At 38.3% G+C, this 18960-nt stretch overlaps 1 protein-coding gene across 6 annotated transcripts in view; it reads left to right on the top strand.

The window, feature by feature from the left end:
- FGD4 (FYVE, RhoGEF and PH domain containing 4) overlaps positions 1-18960 on the top strand; it is a 215442-nt gene that overhangs the window by 101662 nt on the left and 94820 nt on the right. For 2 of the 6 annotated variants that reach the window (XM_026000097.2, XM_026000095.2), the window contains exon 1: positions 13634-13962. The exons of the other annotated variants lie outside the window; for them this stretch is intronic. In XM_026000097.2, the coding sequence (XP_025855882.2) occupies positions 13872-13962 (91 nt within the window). In that variant the 5' untranslated portion in view covers positions 13634-13871. Of the gene's footprint in view, positions 1-13633; positions 13963-18960 lie in introns of those variants that run through there. 6 annotated transcript variants of the gene reach the window in all.

Raw genomic sequence — 18960 nt, 5'->3', positions numbered from 1 at the left:
GGGTTTAACTGTATTCTGAGAAGAAAACTTCAGGGTGTCCAGCCATAATTATTTTTATGTTTTGGTGGTTATGTTAAATTATGGCAGTAATATATTTACAGCTATGCTACAAATTCAACCTGATTGTTTAACTCTCAAACATTTAAATTTTTTGAAGCTATTCACAACGGCACAGGAACCAAGGACCTTTAATTTTACGTGTGTGTGTGTGTGCGTGTGTGGTAGGGAAAGGGTCATCTTTTTGCCAAAGTAAAGAACGTTTCTGTTCATTAGAAAAAAGGTACAACTTCTTAAAGAGTAAGCTGATCTCAAGGTTGACACTTAGTGTATCATTTTCTGTAAAGCTGATTTCCTCTCTTTAAAAAATTGGAATAAAATTATTACTGTAAAATGATCAATAATCTAGCTCTTCTTTTTTTTAAGATTTTATTTATTTATTCATGAGAGACACAGGCAGAGACATAGGCAGAGGGAGAAGCAGGCTCCCCGTGGGGACCCTGATGAGGGACTCGATCCCAGGACCCTAGGATCACAACCTGAGCCAAAGATGGATGCTCAACCACTGAGCCACCCAGGTGCCCCAATAATCTAGCTCTTCTTGATTATTTTTCTGCTTTTTGTTTATTGTATACATTGAGTCTGTTCTGTGATGATTAACAATTTCTAGACCATTTCTGAAAAGTACATCTTCAACTCTTTAGAGCCCCACTTCGAGGGCTCTAAGGAGTAGAGTGTTTATGACTTTGAGCTCACTTAGCACCCAGTCCCTATTACAGTTTGTCACTGCCTTTTTGTCATAGAAAATTGTCAAAATAATTATTTTCTCAGAAGAACCAGCTCCTACCTGGTATACTAGCCACTAGTTAATTCAATAGTTTAACTAAAATGTGCAACAGCTTTTAAAAAGGCTCTCGTAATATCTGTATTTATGTAAAATGTTTAAAATCTATCCAAACATGAAATTAGTTTGTTACATATAATTCAGTAATAAAATACTGAAGCAGTGTTAATGCTGAGGCATGAAATGGCTATAAGTTGTACGGTTTGGGTTTTTAAACAAACAAACAAAAAAGTGTTAAATTGTGCTCCTTTAAGACACTGCTCAACTATCAGTCTTCCAGTACACCTTTCTTTTCAGTTGCATTCCTCTCTGAGCTCCTGAAGCACTCTGTGGTTATATCTGTTATCAGCATATTTTGCAATTGACTGTTATCTTGTGTCTTTACCCAACTTGATTGATTTCCTGAGGCCAGGAACTGTTTTACTCATCTTAAATCCCCAGCTTTTGGCTCCACACAGAACTCATGCTTAGATTGTTGAACTGAACTAAAACTAATGAAAAAATGTCAAGGAACTTAACCCAAATTGCCAGCGATAGTTATATGCTGCCATTTCAATGACTGGAAGATAAGGAAGGTATCACCCCATAAGATAGTAACTACCTCACCTACCTCCTGTGTCTCTACTTCTGGAAAGAGCCCTACCCCAAAAAGAGAATTAAACAAATCTCCTTAAACCTCTGATGGTTCTAGATTCATTCTTGTCTCTTCGTGACTAAATTGGGTGCTGCTGGAGGTTATGGATTTTGTTGATCAAATTTACTCACGGGTGGTTAAAACCCAGCAAATGGAAAGTGCTAGATAAAGCTTTCTAATGGAAGGAATGAGGAGAAGAATGAGTATTGCCCAGAGGTCTTCAGAGTGTTTGAAGAATTACTGGTTTTTCTACTCATGGAATTTTAGGCTTGGTTGGTTAAAAAAAAAAAAAAAACCAAGATTACTTTATCTTATGTCATTATGATAATCACATATCTTAGATATAATGTACTGGAATTCTGGCAATACTTGGTGACAAGTCATCATAAACATCAGACTTGTAGGTTATATAATGGCATAATACTTAAATGAGTTGTCAGACCAAAATCCTTTATATTTTTTTCTTTTACAAAAAACACAAGTGTTCCACATTTGTGGAACTTCTCCATGTGAAGAGAAGTCTGTTAGTACATATTTAAGAGGTTCTTACCTAGCAGATATATTGAAAAAATAAGCAAAACTTGTCTTTTTGAAGTAAAGAAATGAGTGAGAAATTAACTGCAATCAGCAGAGAGAAAAAGGGCATTATGAACAAAGCATTTTTGAAATACTGTTTGGAAATATTTCCATTATTGTGTCATCACTGAAATAGATATAAGTGTATCTTTCATTTTTAAAAATTTTCTTTAAAAAAACCATTTCTGCGTACACATTTAAACTTAAATACAAGATCTTTTTTAGCTTGCTTTAAAATCTTTGAGATAGTTATAGTAGGTTTTAGACCAAATTAAAAAAAAAATGTAACACTTTCTAAGACGTCAAGGCAGATGGAAGTATACTAGAAGAATTTCAAGGAAAACTTTTGCATAATTGAGATGGGATTTAAAAATGTGTGTCATGATTTAGTAAGTGTGGCCAATGATGTACTTCTTCCCTGTAGAATAATGAAATGTTCCTCAACTAGGGGCAGTCATTAAAACCAAGTATGGAAGTAAACCAACTTAGATATGCTCTTTCAGATGGTTATATCATTAAATATTTAACCAATATTTAAAAAAACAAAACCAGGATGCTTGGGTGGCTCAGTGGTTGAGCGTCTGCTTGATCCCCGGGTTCCTGGGATCAAGTCCCCCATTGGGCTCCCTGCAGGGATCCTGCTTCTTCCTCTCCCTATGTCTCTTCCTATGTCTCTGCTTTACTCTCTGTGACTCTCATGAATAAATAAATAAAATCTGTTTAAAAATAAATAAAAAAACAAAGATTGAATCACACAAATCCCTCAAAAATAGTACTTTATCTTTACCTCATCCTACTTTAAGTTTTTTTTACAGTATGCATTTTAGTGCAGTAATATTTGTATTACTTACAGTGATACCTGTATTACATAAACACATTAATATATTTAATATATTTAGTTATGCATTTATCCATACACACTTGGAGATGGAATGTCCAGTTTTCACACTGAGAGGGATGTGCCATCAAAAAATTTGGAGCATTGTTCTAGCAAGCCCTCCTTTACCTCCCTACACCCACAGTAGTAACAGGCCCATCCAGACTTGTCAGTCACCATTCTACTTGTCTGCTCTCTCTTTGACTCCTTGGAAGGGACCTTCTAATGAGATAGTATTAAGCACCTGATACAGTGTGCAGAGGGCCTATAGAAATGAATGGGACAGTTATGGTCCTTGTTCTCCAGAAGCTTTGAGAATAGCAGGAAAGACAAATGCTGAACAAGGACATTGCATGAACTTTCATTTAATTGCAGTTGTAAATAAGTGTTGAAAGGAAACCTACGTGGGATAGTGAGACCTAATCATAAGAAAGATCTTAAGGCCGCAGAAACCGAGAAGAATAGTGTGGTTGAAGGAAAATGAGATGCCATTGAAAGTGATGGTGCAGATTAAAAAAAAAAAAATTCCCGGCTTCTTAGTAGTGAGCCAGGTTAAGCTTACTAGGTAGAAGCTCAAAAATACCTTGTGAATAAATGGATAAAACTATTTCAGAACAAACGTCAAATTGATGGATCACAGTCTTATTTGATCCACACAATGGTTTTGAGTTTTGAAATTTAAAAAAAATCCTTTCTCCAGGTTGCCACAAGTAACTCTAATTCATACTGTTTTAGACTGGTATCCTTACCCATTTGTGTTATGTATCTAGATGCTGAATACATTTGCCTTTGCTGCTCTGTATAGAGGATAAAGGTTATGCCATACTCTACAGTGAGCTATTGACTAATATGTGATTGAGTTCTAGAGATTAATGTACAGTGTTATGTCTTAAAGACTATATGGATATTTTATCATCTTTAGTATTATACTGAAATCTGGTTCACCATTATTGGTAAAGTCACAATACATAAATTGCTAGGATAATAACTTGAAAATTTCTAGCAGGTAAATTGATAATTTATCATGCATCCATTCATCAATTTAAGACCCATATGATGGAAGTTGGCTGTTTTCTTTCTTTCTTTTTTTTTTTCTTAGTTCTCTTATTTTAAAAGAGAAGTGACAAAAATTTTTTTAAGATTATTTGACATAGGGATCCCTGGGTGGCGCAGCGGTTTGGCGCCTGCCTTTGGCCCAGGGCGCGATCCTGGAGACCTGGGATCGAATCCCACGTCGGGCTCCCGGTGCATGGAGCCTGCTTCTCCCTCTGCCTGTGTCTCTGCCTCTCTCTCTCTCTCTGTGACTATCATAAATAAATAAAAATTTTAAAAAAAAATTAAAAAAAAAAAGATTATTTGACATAGAACACGAGCATGCACACACACAAGCATACACACAGGCACGAGCATGCACACACTCAAGCAGGCACAAGCAGAGGGTGAGGGATAAGCAGAAGCAGATTCCCTGCCAAGCAGAGAGCCCAATGTGGGGCTCCATCCCAGGACCGTGGGATCACAACCTGAGCATAAGGCAGATGCCTAACTGACTGAGCCACCCAGATGCCCCTTAAGTTCTCTTTTTATCTTTGATCTTCTTTCCTACCACTTACTGAACTTTGGAATGACTAATACTCTATTTTTCTTTCTTTGCAGTTTTCTTTATTTCTGTAATATATTCCTGAGATTCATCCAAAAGGAAACTACATGTTTAAGTGTTATTATCTGTGGGATAAAAGGGAAGAAATAAGTAGAATGGGTGATTTGCAGACAGGACAGTGCTGGTTATATTTAGTTTATCTTTTCATATTCTGAGTTTGTCCTTTAAGAATATAAGGCCCAACACAAAAGGCTAAGCAGCTGCTGTTACACCAGCAAGCTGTGCATTATTAGGATCTTGAGGAAAGGAAGACAAATAATTAAATGAAATCTGGATGAGGCAGCTGATCAAAAAGAGAGAGAGAAACAAAAGTCTTCCCTCTTTTCTCCCAAATTAGTAGCAAGTAACTGGCTGTACTTTACCCTTTATCTGACCTGCCAAGGGCAAAGCCTAAGTTTTATTTTCTTAAAGCCTCAAAGGACTCTTTTCTGGACGCTGCATGGCTATTTCAAAGTTGGAAAAAATAATAGGTTCCTGTGGAAATTTATGAAAAGAAAACATTTTTCTTGATTTCCTTCTCAAAACCGGTGATTGATAGAGGGAACATGGTTTGGGAACATATTTTGAAAGCAAAGTGGCAAGAAATGAAGCTAGAAAGGTAAGCAGGGGACAGAGACTTAAGGCCTGTGTGGAGTTTGGATTCATTCTGAGCGCAGTAAGCAGCCACTGAGGATCTCAGCTGGCAAGTGATGAACAGCTCTGCAAGCAGCAGCAAAGTTTGCAAATCTGCCACAGATTTCCTCACCATACAGCCTGAAATAAGGTGCTTTCCCTCCCACTGCTGCCTAACAAAACCTCACTAAACCCTTCAAGATAAAGTTAGTCTTCTCTTCTCCAGTGAAGAAGGTAGCTTTCAGATAAATGGAAATGAAAGCATAAAGCTGAAAGAGAGAGGTTGCTGTTGGAAATAGATGGTTTAGAATCTTCTGCATAGTGGAAGAGTTGCAGCCTTCAAGTGAGTCAGTTTCCCAGAGTAGATACTGAAGAAAGAAGAATGCAAAGGATAGTATAGGCAGTAGACAGTCTGTGATAGGGAATTCATAAGCATGAACAGATAGATTGGCCATAGGCTGGCTGAGGTTGGGTATCATAAATTCATGGTGGAAAATGTTTTAGTCGCAATAATTTTTTATTGTGGTAAAGTATAACATAAAATTGACGATTTTTGCTGTTTTTAAGTATGTAATTGTGTGGCATTCATATAGTCATCCTGTTCTACTACCGTCCCCACCAGCCGTCTCCAGAACTTTTTCATCTTCCACAACTGAAATTTTATATCCATTAAAATAGTCACAACGGTATTTTGTTCACACAAAATGGCAACCTCAGCACCAGAAGCCTGTGGGATATTGCTGTGGTGTGTGCACAGGGGAAAGGGCCACAGTGAAGGACAAGAAACTGCCAGAGAAGGCATTTGTAAAGAATGACTGTTGTGAGGTGGCTGAGGCAGAAGGACTGTGATAGGGATTGACCAGTGAAGAGAAACAGTTATCTAGTGTGTGTCCAGCATCATATTAAGTGCTGTATTTATGTTCTTTGATGAAGAGCTATTATGAGAGCTATTATGAGAGCTAATAAGAATAGATTCATTCAAGAGTTTAGGAAAGGAAGGAATCCAGGTGGTGGCAAGATGAGTGTAGAATTTGAAATCTCAGAATGAACTTCTTGCTGAAGTGAATGTGATTTCCTAAAGGAAACACACAGCTCTTCCAGTGTAAGGTAGTCACTTGGCACTGATGAAGTGGAACCCAAGGAAGCTGTGCAAAAATAATAATCATAATTAAAGAAGAAACACTGTATTTAACAATTTGTTTCTCCTTTGAATATAGATCATGCCAATTACCTGGGATTAGTACAAAGGCTAAATGAGATAAAAAGGGGGCACCTGGGTCATGAGGCTGGTTAGGGTCTGGCTCTTGGTTTCTGCTCAGGTCATGATCTCGGCATCATGACCTTGAGCCCCACTTGAACTCTGTGCTCAGCAGGGAGTCTGCTTGAGATTCTCTCTCCCTCTCCTTTCCCACTCATACTTGCGTGCCCACGTGTTCTCTCTCAAACAAATCTTTTTAAAAAACCAAACTTACCAGATGTGAAGGTGGACCGTAATGGGGCAAAGGCAAAATGCCAAAAGAGAGACAGATCACCAATTTAAAGTGCATTTACTCCTGGGCTATATGTGTGAACATGTGAAATGAGTGGTGTGATGCAGGAAATCCATACAGGTAAAATCAAACAGCCTATAATTGGGGTATAGAGATCAATTCCATAATTTAGGTTGGAGAAAGTGTTTTTATTCTCTAGGATTATGTATTTTTATTAGAGAAATATTAAAGTCAGATGACATTTCAGGTACAATATTTCTTCTATATACGTAAAATACACAAGCTATCTCCATCTACATGTCATAAGAGAGATGTGTAGCTCTCTGTGGCTTTCCAAAGTACAAGAGTAATGGAATTGAATTAGAACCCAGAATGGACAGCAGTGTAATCTAGGATTATAGTATCATCCATCCATAAACTCTGGTCTGAGGGGTACTGTCTACTTTAACACTGCTCTGTGTGGTTGGGACTTAACTGAGCATGTAACTGTGGAATTAATATAAAACATTTATATTAAGTATTTTTAAAAGAATAAAGATTCAGGGATAGTAACTTGCTTTGGAGATCTGTATGAAAATAATTTGGTACAAAAATATTTAAGCGATAGCATTTACCTGGCATGTATTCAAAAATTTTAGTTCTTCATTAAGGCTCACAGACATGCAAAATGGAATTATGCATCAGTCGGTTGGCTTTTTAAATTAAAAGGTGTTTTTTTGGGCAGCCCAGTGGCTCAGCAGTTTAGCGCCACCTTCAGCCCAGGGTGTGATCTTGAAGACCCGGGATCGAGTCCTACATCAGGCTTCCTGCATGAAATCTGCTTCTCCCTCTACCTGTGTCTCCGCGCCTCTCTCTCTCTCTCATCTCTCATGAGTGAATAAATAAAACCTTAAAAAAAAAGGTGTTTTTTAGGCCAACAAGGGGATCATTTTATTTTTTTTTAATTAATTTTTATTGGTGTTCAATTTACCAACATACAGAAAAACACCCAGTGCTCATCCCATCAAGTGTCCAACTCAGTGCCTGTCACCCATTCCCCTCCAACACCCGCCCTCCTCCCCTTCCACCACCCCTAGTTCGTTTCCCAGAGTTAGGAGTCTTTATGTTCTGTCTCCCTTCCTGATATTTCCCAACATTTCTTCTCCCTTCCTTTATATTCCCTTTCACTATTATTTATATTCCCCAAATGAATGAGAACATACACTGTTTGTCTTTCTCCGATTGACTTATTTCACTCAGCATAATACCCTCCAGTTCCATCCACATTGAAGCAAATGGTGGGTATTTGTCGTTTCTAATGGCTGAGGAATATTCCATTGTATACATAAACCACATCTTCTTTATCCATTCATCTTTCGATGGACACCGAGGCTCCTTCCACAGTTTGGCTATTGTGGACATTGCTGCTAGAAACATCGGGGTGCAGGTGTCCCGACGTTTCATTGCATCTGAATCTTTGGGGTAAATCCCCAACAGTGCAATTGCTGGGTCGTAGGGCAGGTCTATTTTTAACTCTTTGAGGAACCTCCACACAGTTTTCCAGCGTGGCTGCACCAGTTCACATTCCCACCAACAGTGTAAGAGGGTTCCCTTTTCTCTGCATCCTCTCCAACATTTGTTGTTTCCTGCCTTGTTAATTTTCCCCATTCTCCCTGGTGTGAGGTGGTATCTCATTGTGGTTTTGATTTGTATTTCCCTGATGGCAAGTGATGCAGAGCATTTTCTCATGTGCGTGTTGGCCATGTCCATGTCTTCCTCTGTGAGATTTCTCTTCATGTCTTTTGCCCATTTCATGATTGGATTGTTTGTTTCTTTGGTGTTGAGTTTAATAAGTTCTTTACAGATTTTGGAAACTAGCCCTTTATCTGATATGTCATTTGCAAATATCTTCTCCCATTCTGTAGGTTGTCTTTTAGTTTTGTTGACTGTATCCTTTGCTGTGCAAAAGCTTCTTATCTTGATGAAGTCCCAATAGTTCATTTTTGCTTTTGTTTCTTTTGCCTTTGTGGATGTATCTTGCAAGAAGTTACTGTGGCCGAGTTCAAAAAGGGTGTTGCCTGTGTTCTCTTCTATGATTTTGATGGACTCTTGTCTCACATTTAGATCTCTCAAGGGGATCATTTTAATATCAAATTGTTTGATTTTATTAGATTGTTATCAGAAGACTAAAGAGTGCAAAATGGGTTAAGATTTAGATTAGTTTTGTTCTGTGAAAATGGAGATTGTCTCTCAGTTAAATAACATTGGAGAATGAATATAAGGATTTTACTCCTTAGTTAATAATTGAAAGTCACAGGTATTTATTTTTTTTCCCTATTCCTGTCCTATCTGAACAAAGTGGCTTTCACTTGGTATAACTCTCTTGTTATTTATTGCCAAAATGTTTATTAGTAAATAATAAAGCCACCTTTGCCATTAGTACATGGAACTCTTCAATTATGACAGATGATGTGTTGGGTAGCCTTGAGTAAAAATGCTACGTCAGACAACTTAATCCACACCATTTTTTAAAACGTTGTAGATTAATGTTAATTTCAGGAAGCACAAGTTTCATGGTAAAATTTTTGTGTTCCATCATCTCCATTAGAAATAGTAAGCTATTGGGGCGCCTGAGTCGGTTAAGTGTCTGCCTTCGCTGAGGTCATGATCCCCAGTTGAGATCCCTGCTCAGTGGGGAGTCTGCTTCTCCCTCTGCCCACCATTCCCCCTGTTTGTGTGTCTGCACACACTCTGTCAGATAAATAAATAAAATCTTGATAAAAGAATACCATGTGAATGTTGGGCAGAACTTTCTCTGTCCCCTATCAATTGTGAAGGATAACCTCTCTCGAAGGAGGAAGGAGGAGATGCCTAAGAGCAGAGTCCCAGCCCATTAGGTCCTCAATGCACAGGCTATTTTGTGAATAGCTGTGAATTGTTGAGCATTGACTATAGGTATTTTCAGGGCTGATATCTGTGACAAATAATCTTACAAAATCAACAAAATTGCCATACATTTATTTGAAAGGTCCTTTTAAATATACTACCATAAATTTCAGTGTTCCCAAATGGACTCTATGTAGAGAACTAATTAGGTCACTTCTGAAGTTAAGATTTTTAAAAATCACAGGAAACATAAAATGAACCAGTGATTATCTTTACTATGATGAGAAAGGCAATGAACATACCAAAAATCATAGTTTTGGGTTTACACTAAGACAAACCATCCATTTCATGGCCTGTTGCTTTTATTTGCTCCATAATTTTTAAAATTAAGGAATAATTTATTAACAACAAAATTCTCCCTCCTTAGGATAGAATTCTGAGTTTTGACGATTGTATATGGTCATATCATATAGAATCATATATGTATCCTATGATTCTATATGTCATTCTGGAAAAGGGAGCCCATAGGGACATAAATCTGAAGTAGGACGTAGTGTGGGGAGAGACTGATTCATTACAAAAGGACATAGTAAATAAAATTTTTTTAAAAAGGTCATGATGGACTATTTGAAGGAGATAGAACTATTCTAGATCCTCATTGTGGTGGTGGTTACATGACTAAATGCAATTGTCATAAATGTCCAGTTAATTAACATATAGTCTAATATTGGTTTCAGGATTAGTGTTTAGTGAGTCCTCACTTACATATAACACCCAGTGCTCATCACAAGTGCTCTCCTTAATATCCATCACCCATTGAGCCCAGCCCCTACCCACCTCCCCCCCCAGCAACCTTCAGTTTGTTCTCTATAATTAAATCTTGTGGTTTGGCTTCCTTCCCCCCCCCCCACCCTTCCACCCCCCTTTTTTATCCCCCTTCCCCTATGATCATCTGTTTTGTTTCTTAAATTCCACATATAAGTGCAATCATATGGTATTTGTCTTTCTCTGACTTATTTTGCTTAGCATAATACACACTCTAGCTCCATCCACATTGTTGCAAATGTCAAGATTTCATTCCTTTTGATGGCTGAGTAATATTCCACACACACATATATTTACACACACCATGTCTTTTGGGGGGCAATTCATGGAGGGGCACAGGGAGAGAAAGAAAGCAGGCTCCATGCCCAGTGCAGAGCCCGAGGTGAGGCTGGATCTCATAACTCTGACATCATGACCTGAGCTGAAATCAAAGAATTGGACACTTAACCACGAGCCCCATACCACATCTTCTTTTTTTTTTTAAATTTTTTTTTTTTATTTTTTTATGATAGTCACAGAGAGAGAGAGAGAGAGAGGCAGAGACACAGGCAGAGGGAGAAGCAGGCTCCATGCACCGGGAGCCTGATGTGGGACTCGATCCTGGGTCTCCAGGATCGCGCCCCGAGCCAAAGGCAGGCGCCAAACCGCTGCGCCACCCAGGGATCCCCCACATCTTCTTTATCCATTCATCAGTTGTTGGATATTGGGCTCCTTCCATAACTTGGCTATTGTTGATAACTCTGCTAATAAACATTGGGGTGCATGTGCCCCTTTGAATCAGTATTTTTGTATCCTTTGGGTAAATACCTAGTAGTGCAATTGCTGGCTCATAGGGTAGTTCTGTTTTTGAAAGTTGACTTCTTTCTAATGTATATGTGAGTGTCCTTAGTTCATTCCTTCTTACTGCTCAGTGTTATGCCATTGCATGGATTTACCACAGTTTGCTTATCCATTCACTAATTCAAGGTTGATTGGATGTTTCCAGCTTTTGGTGACTATGAATAAAGCCCCTGTAAACTTTCCTGTACAGGTTTTTTGTGTGGATGTGAGTATTCATTTCACTTGATTAAATACTTAGGAATGTGATTGCTGAGTCATATGGAAGTGCATGTTTAACTTTGTAGAAACTTCCCTGGCTACTATTGGGTAGCTTAGAATTTAGTTACAAGTTTGTGGTAGATGCTGAACATAATCACAGATTACCACTTGTGGACAATGAGCATCAATGTTAATAGTTTTATTTTAATTATCATTTGCTGCAAATCATGTTTTGGTTTTCTGGCTTTCATCTCTAAAAATTCAAAAGTAGGCTCCATTATATCTTAATTTATTGTACAAAAGTGAATTTAATTTCTTAAAGGTTGTCATTTTACTAGTGTTATTGGCCAAAGTATTTAACCTCTTAAACCTCATTTTCTCTTCTACAAAATGGTAATTGCTATTTCCTACCTTACTTGTATTATTCCTTTTACAGAAAATTCTGTAAAATAGTGATAAATTAATACCTTACAGTGAGGATTTAATGAAATGCTACATGTAAAGTGCCTAACAGCACCTGGCACAAAGTAAATGTTAACTATAAAAAAAAGAAAAGGTATTTATTTGTTTGAAAACCAAACCTGAGTTAATTCAAACATTGCTATCAAAGCTCAGAAAGCACTGAAGTTGGGGCATTTTTATGACAGGAAAATGTTCTGTTTTTTACATTACTGAAATTTGCCAAGGTTAAGTGGTCTTGGAATCAAATATAGACAGTTTTCCTGCCACAGTGAAATTCAAACACTTGGGTGGAGTTTGCAAAGGAAATAAAAGAATTTACATTTCTTCTTTCTTTGACTCCTTTTCTCCATGTTTCTTTTTTTTTTTTTTTTTTTAAGATTTTGTTTATTCATGAGAGACACACACAGAGAGAGGCAGAGACACAGGCAGAGGGAGAAGCAGGCTCCATGAGGGATCCCAGGACCCCAGGATCACGCTGTGGGCCGAAGGCAGGCACTAAACCACTGAGCCACCCAGGGATCCCCTTCTCCATGTTTCTAATTATTCTTTTTAGATTTGTTGTAAAACCTATTCATGCCTAGTATGTAAACAGATTTCTTTTATTAAGAATTAAGCTGATAACCCCCCTACTTCCTGATGAACATGTGGAAGTTATCGTGAGTCTCAAGTGAATGAATACACAGCCCTGCACACTTTGACCTGAACATTGCCCTCCTCCCCTGAGATTGAGCAAGTCCTAAGCAGGTGCACATGAACCAGAGCTTTAGGCCATCGATAAGTGAGTTAAGACTCCAAACCAGGCAAGGCTCTGCCCCAGTAGTTCTCCAAGTGTGGTCCCTGACATGTGGTCCCAGACCAGCCAGTGTCAGTGTCACTTGGGAGCTTTATTTATTTATTTTTTTTTTAAAGATCCATTTATTTATTTATGATAGACATAGAGAGAGAGAGAGGCAGAGACAAAGGAGGAGGGAGAAGCAGGCTCCATGCCAGGAGCCTGACACGGGACTCAATCCCAGGACCCCAGGATCGTGTCGTGCCCTGGGCCAAAGGCAGGCGCCAAACTGCTGAGCCACCCAGGGATCCCCACTTGGGAGCTTTAGAAATGTAAAATCCGGAGCACCCCCACAGACTGATTGAATTCAACTCTGGAGATGGGATTAGGCAATGTATGCTTTGAAATGCCATCCAGGTGATATGATGCAACTGGAGTGTGACAACCATTGCATGTGGACACCCTGAAGAGGGGATTGGAGAGGTTATTTCCAACCATGAGAGTGATGTCTGTATAGCCTGTTACTTCATTGTGATTTTATAAGTATTTTAATTGACATTTTCTAATATTTCAGGGTATCAGGAATTTTTAGAGTACTTATTGAATGATACAGACTTATAAAGGTATATAAAAATGAGAAATATTATACCAGTTAAAAAGTGTTCTGAAATAACATATAAAGCTTGGTTTCCTTAGGAAATCTGTGGGTGGTGTTTATTCAATGAACTGTGCTAAAAATGAAAGGTTCAAGTGGCAAAATAGCTTTTGTGATCATTCAGAACGACATTTTAACATCTTAAGCCTGTGAATCCTGGATCTGTAACCTCTTCGGTCCAGGGCATGGACCCAGTTAAAGTGGAAACAAACTGTTTTCGTGTTGGCTTTTTTAGAGCATTACTAATAGTTAAGGAATTAGTCAGTTTATAAACCATCCTATTCCCAAAAGTATTTCTAGCTCACTTGAAGCTTCCATGTGCCTCCGCTGTTGTTTATTTTACCATAATAAATAGAAGTCTCTCCATCATCAGATACTTGGTCTCATGAAAAACACTGCAGCAGCCCTTCCTCTGGGGAGGTGTGGCATATTATGCATGAGGTTGTCTTTGAGCAGAAAGGTCTAAGAATGCCCTGAAGTAAACAGTGCCCTGGTGCGGGCTCCTGGCGGGTCTGTGTGATCTCCAGTCTACCAGAGGCTTTAAAGCCAGGAGTGAGATTTTATCACATGATCATTAAAAGAGTAAAGCCAAATATTTTATTATCAAAGCAAGTTAGACTAATTATCAGTATATGTGAAGTCATGTCCACTGATCAAGGTAAGTAGTTTCATTTTCTAGTGTATCTTTCTTATTTATTTATTTATTTATTTTTGGTAGTGTTTGGGGTCAGTTGATAAAATAGCATGCCGAGGGACCTGCAAGTGATAGAATGTGGTTTTAACATTAAGAAAAAGGTTTACATTGTTTTTCAACTTCAGCATTAAAATCTATACTATATTCAAGATTTTTGGCTTTTTCAGGAGGCTGCTGCTTGGTTAACAGAGTACAAATTTGTTTAAGTTATATTTCTCTGAGTCATTCCTACTAACATTAGAACAGTTTGAAAATTCAGTAAGGAGAGGAATGCAGAGAAGGAAAGCAAGAATTTTTTTTTCTTCCGTTTCTGGTGTGAATCAAGCTAAGAAATGTTTACCACTAATCCTTTTCTAGTGCTCCTGCATGGAGCACCATTCTTTTCAAACAACCCCCACAATCCCAGTCATGTTTTAGTAAAGTTCAGGGGACTGAGTGTACTGGGTTTTACATATTAGATAACATTGTAGAAATAGGCATAGGCTTGATTTTTTTTTTTTTTTTTTTTTTTAATGTTAGTGGTATTGAGCCACTGTTTCCTCCAGGATTCCAGAGAGCATATAAATGAGAAATTTCAAAGAGGAATGAAATTCTACTGTGTGGTAGAAATATAATCATGTGACAGGAAATGTCTGCTAAAAATATTTTTTAAGACTGAAATGGGCTCAATCTGTATAGCTATTGTCCCATTGTTTCTTCATGGATAAAAACCCTCCTGAAGAATGTCTGCATTGCTAAAGGAGATAGCTGCACCTTACAGCAGCAGGTCGTCTTCATAGTTACCAAGACTCTCTTCCTTCCGATGTCACTCCTTCCTTCTTGTGGCCTCGGCGGGGTTTGCACTGAGTGTAGAAGCCCAGGGGTGGGGTTGGTCAGAGTGCTGCAGCAGGGAAGCCAAGGCTCCTTTCTGGAGCTGCACAGCCTTGGCTGGCTTTGCTCCTAGTCCCCAGTAGAGATTGCGGAGCCTAGTCCATGCCTGCCCTTCTTTTGCCATTGTCTAAGATGGAAGCCTTGATTCCTTTGTTGGGGGGGGGGGGGAGCTCTACTGTTCTTGCATAAATAAGTTTAAGGTTTGTGTCATCTCTCCATGGTTTACCATCACATTCTAAATATGAAAATAGTTTTTGAAGTGGCAAAGGGGAAGTATTTTCTTTTTCCATTACTGAAGTTCTCTGCTTGAAATAGCTTCTGTCCCTTCTCATTCCATCCTCAAACAGTTAGGGATGATTGGAGGGAATTCATGTTCCCTCCTGGAAGGCAGCTCTTAAATGGAGAGAGAACTAGAATTTTTCTGGTCTGATGGGCATCTTCCTATACTGAGTGGCCACTACTGTAATGTGGGCTTCAAAAGTTCCTTTTAAGGTTTTTAAACGGAAAGGAGAGTAATAGAGCACTTCCTGCTCACACCAGTGGGTTATTTTGTTGCTATTAAGTTGTCTCAGAAAACATTTTACACATGCATATTTAGTGTATATGTTATTTTGTAAAAGTTTTATCTTCTTTTAGTGACTTGAAGAAATTGTCCTTTTTATTTTTTTAAGTTTTTTTAAAAATTTATTTATGATAGTCACACACACACACACAGAGAGAGAGAGAGAGAGAGAGAGAGAGTGGCAGAGACATAGGCAGAGGGAGAAGCAGGCTCCATGCACCGGGAGCCCGACGTGGGACTCGATCCCGGGACTCCAGGATCGCGCCCTGGGCCAAAGGCAGGCGCTAAACCACTGCGCCACCCAGGGATCCCAGAAATTGTCCTTTTTAAAACCTATACTTACAGCAAATTTACATGGAACTTGAAAAGTGAAAAATTGTGTGATAATGGACTCAGTACGAAGTATTATTTAATGCTTTCAGGGATGATAATATGGTCTTCATTTCATAGTCATCCAAATTATATGTAACTTACATTGTAATCCAAGAATAAGATTTAAACTTAACCAGTTCTCCTTAGACACTAGAACACTGTTCATTCAAAAAATAAAACGGCCTTTTCCTAGGTGCCTGTAGACATTCTCCCTACCCCCTTTCTGATCTACCCTCTGATAGTCATCACCTTTACTCTCTGTGTTGTTTGTTGTTTATAAAATAGGGAGCCAATTTTTACTCACTTGAAATATATATATATATATTTCAATTTAATTTATTTATGAGAGACAGAGAGGCAGAGACATAGGTAGAGGGAAAAGCAGGCTTCCTGTGGGGAGCCCGATGCGGGACTCGATCCCCAGACCCAGAATCACGCTCAACTGCTGAGCTACCCAGGTGTCCCAGGCATCCCCTGAAATATATTTTTAAAGGGCTTTACCTAGATTTACATATATTCTCTAAGTTTTTCCCTACCACAGTACCTCTAAGCCCTGTTTAGGTCAGATCCTTCTAAGATTTTTTTCCCTGTGCTAATTGACCAAGGATCTGTAGTTGGCTGGTCCTATGTTGAAGCAGCAGAAGGAAAGTGCCTATGAGGAGAAAAATAGTGTTAGCCATGGAAGTTGGTCATTCTACATGGTGGTTATTAAAACCTGGCCTAGGGAAGACCACTCATTTTCCTCTTAGAGAATGAATATAGACAAGATTGAAAGACTTTTTTTTTTTTTTTTTTTTTTGAAAGAGAGATTGCGAGTGTGTGTGAGCATGCAGGAGCTGGGGGGTGGAGGGAGAGGGAGAAACAGATTCTCCATCGAGTAGGGAGCCCCATGCAGAGCTCGATCCCAGGATCCTGCAATCATGATCTGAGCCAAAGACAGACGCTTAACTGACTCGGCCACCCTGGTGCCCCTAAGGCTTTTTGTTGTTGTTGTTGTTGTTTTTACTTAAAAAAAAAAAAAAAAAAAAACAACCAAAAACCTACTAAGTCATTGTGGCCTTCTCCATTGTCATTGTATAGCAACTGTTATTTCTTAGGTTCTGGCCAAACACCTTATTCTTCGTTGAATCTTTTTCCCCTTACATCCAATCCAATCAATAAATGTTGCTCTAAGAGACCTCAAATTGACCACATTTTAACAAATCCTCTGCTGCTACATAAGTTCAAGCCACATTCAAGTTTTTCTCAGAATATTCCAGTAACTTCCTATCTGCCCTTGACCTCCTCGAGTCTGTTCTGCACCGAGGAGCCTGAGTGCTCCTTTAAAAATGGAAAATAGACCATGGTCTCTCTTGTGATTGCAGCCCTTCAGTGGATTCACAGTTCTGTCAGAGGAAAAGCCTCTGTCCTCTCAGGGATAGACCAGGTCCTGCCTGTCCCGACTCCAGCCTCTACCTTGTTTTGTTAACTCTGACCTCAAAGCCATATGTGCTCCCTGCTCATTCTTTAAAAAAAAAAAAAAATTATTTATTCATGAGAGACACACAGAGAGGCAGAGGTAGAGGGAAAAGCAGGCTACCTGAGCGGAGCCCAATGCTGGACTCAATCCTGGAACCCCGGGATCACACTCGGAGCCTAAGGTAGAGGCTCAGTCACCAACCAAGCCACCCAGGCATCCCTCTCTGCTCAGTCTTACCATCCATGTTGTCTCCGCCTACCCCCATGTTGTCTCATTTCTTTCTGAACATATCTACTATGCTCCTACTTTAGGACTTTTGTAGTTTTATACTTTGCTTGAAGGTTAATCCTCCAAATATTTGTGTGCTTCACTCTTCAGATCCACTCAACTGTCACCAATTGGGGACTCTTTCCTTGACCTGCCCCACCCAATATCCCTCTGTCTCCTTTACTCAATTTGTTTTCCTTTAGCTCTTTATGCCATCTAGCATTTATACAGTGTATTTTTTTGTTATGTGATTCACTGCTCTATCTCTAGGGCCTAAAAGAGTGACTGATATATACTGGGTGCTTTGTTAATATTTGTTATATGAATGAGTACGTTTCTAATACTCATGAGCTTTTCTGTTAAGAAATGTAAAGCTAAATGAGCAGGAATATAGAGAAGTTTAGTAAATTATACATATTTGTAGTGTTCTCCATTTCTTCCTTCAATTTTTTTTCATAGAGTAAATATCCTGCTTATTAGTTTCTGGTCTTTCTTGTTGAGCAGAATCTGAGTAGTGAGTGTCTTTCCATTGGAACCCTGGAGGCCAAGTTGATCACTGTTATAAAGAACAGAGAAAAAGAGTGATACTGAAGTCATGAACGGGCTCAATAAATGGTTTTGGATTATGGAATTACAGGGCTCTGTAGAAAAAAATAGATGGGAGAAGTTTTAGGGTGTGAGACCAAGAAATTTGGGGAACTGTCTGCATGGAGAAAATTGTGGCAAGATGATAATAAAATGTTTAAGATATTTTGTTACATATTCAGAATGTACTTTTTCTCCCCTTTTTCTTTTTTTTTCTCTTCCTGCAATTAAGGCATTTAACTTTCTCCCATAGGAGGAAAATAGAAAAAAAAGAGAAGATAAAATGTAACAATCTAGAAATGTTTCTTCTTAATAAATTCTTGAAAAGCTTGATTTAAAGCGAGTAGAAAACCAATGCATGGATTAAAGTGTGAGAATTATTTATGCGTTTATATTTCATCCACTTTTTTTCCAAATTCATCTGGATAATTAGAAATCGACCTGCATTTTAAAATTTATAACCAGCAATTAAATTCTATGAACTATTATTTGCTATATGATCATATATATGAGTAATAACAATGATATAATTATTAGATCCCATGACTTCTTAGAAATATGAAATCTATTTTGAGTATAATAGAAAGTATACTAAGCTTAAAAATGATTATTTGAAAAAAAAGATTATTTGTGTGACTTGGCAAATATAAGCCCCCTAATGATTATTAAACTGAAGAAGTTACCAATTCATATAGCATATCAGTTTTTCTGTTTTAACACTGCCCAGTACAGTATTTTTCTTGATTTACTCCTATCAGAGTTGCTAATTTAGAGTGGAAAATAGCAGAATAGTGAATGAAAATATTAAGCAAAGATTTTTTTTTATACTTCTTTAGTCTAAAATTCA

This window comes from Vulpes vulpes, chromosome 8, assembly GCF_048418805.1.
Source record: "Vulpes vulpes isolate BD-2025 chromosome 8, VulVul3, whole genome shotgun sequence".
Classification (NCBI taxonomy): domain Eukaryota; kingdom Metazoa; phylum Chordata; class Mammalia; order Carnivora; family Canidae; genus Vulpes; species Vulpes vulpes.
The sequence above is the reverse complement of the archived record's forward strand: the minus strand, read 5'-3'. Positions and strand labels throughout refer to the sequence as shown.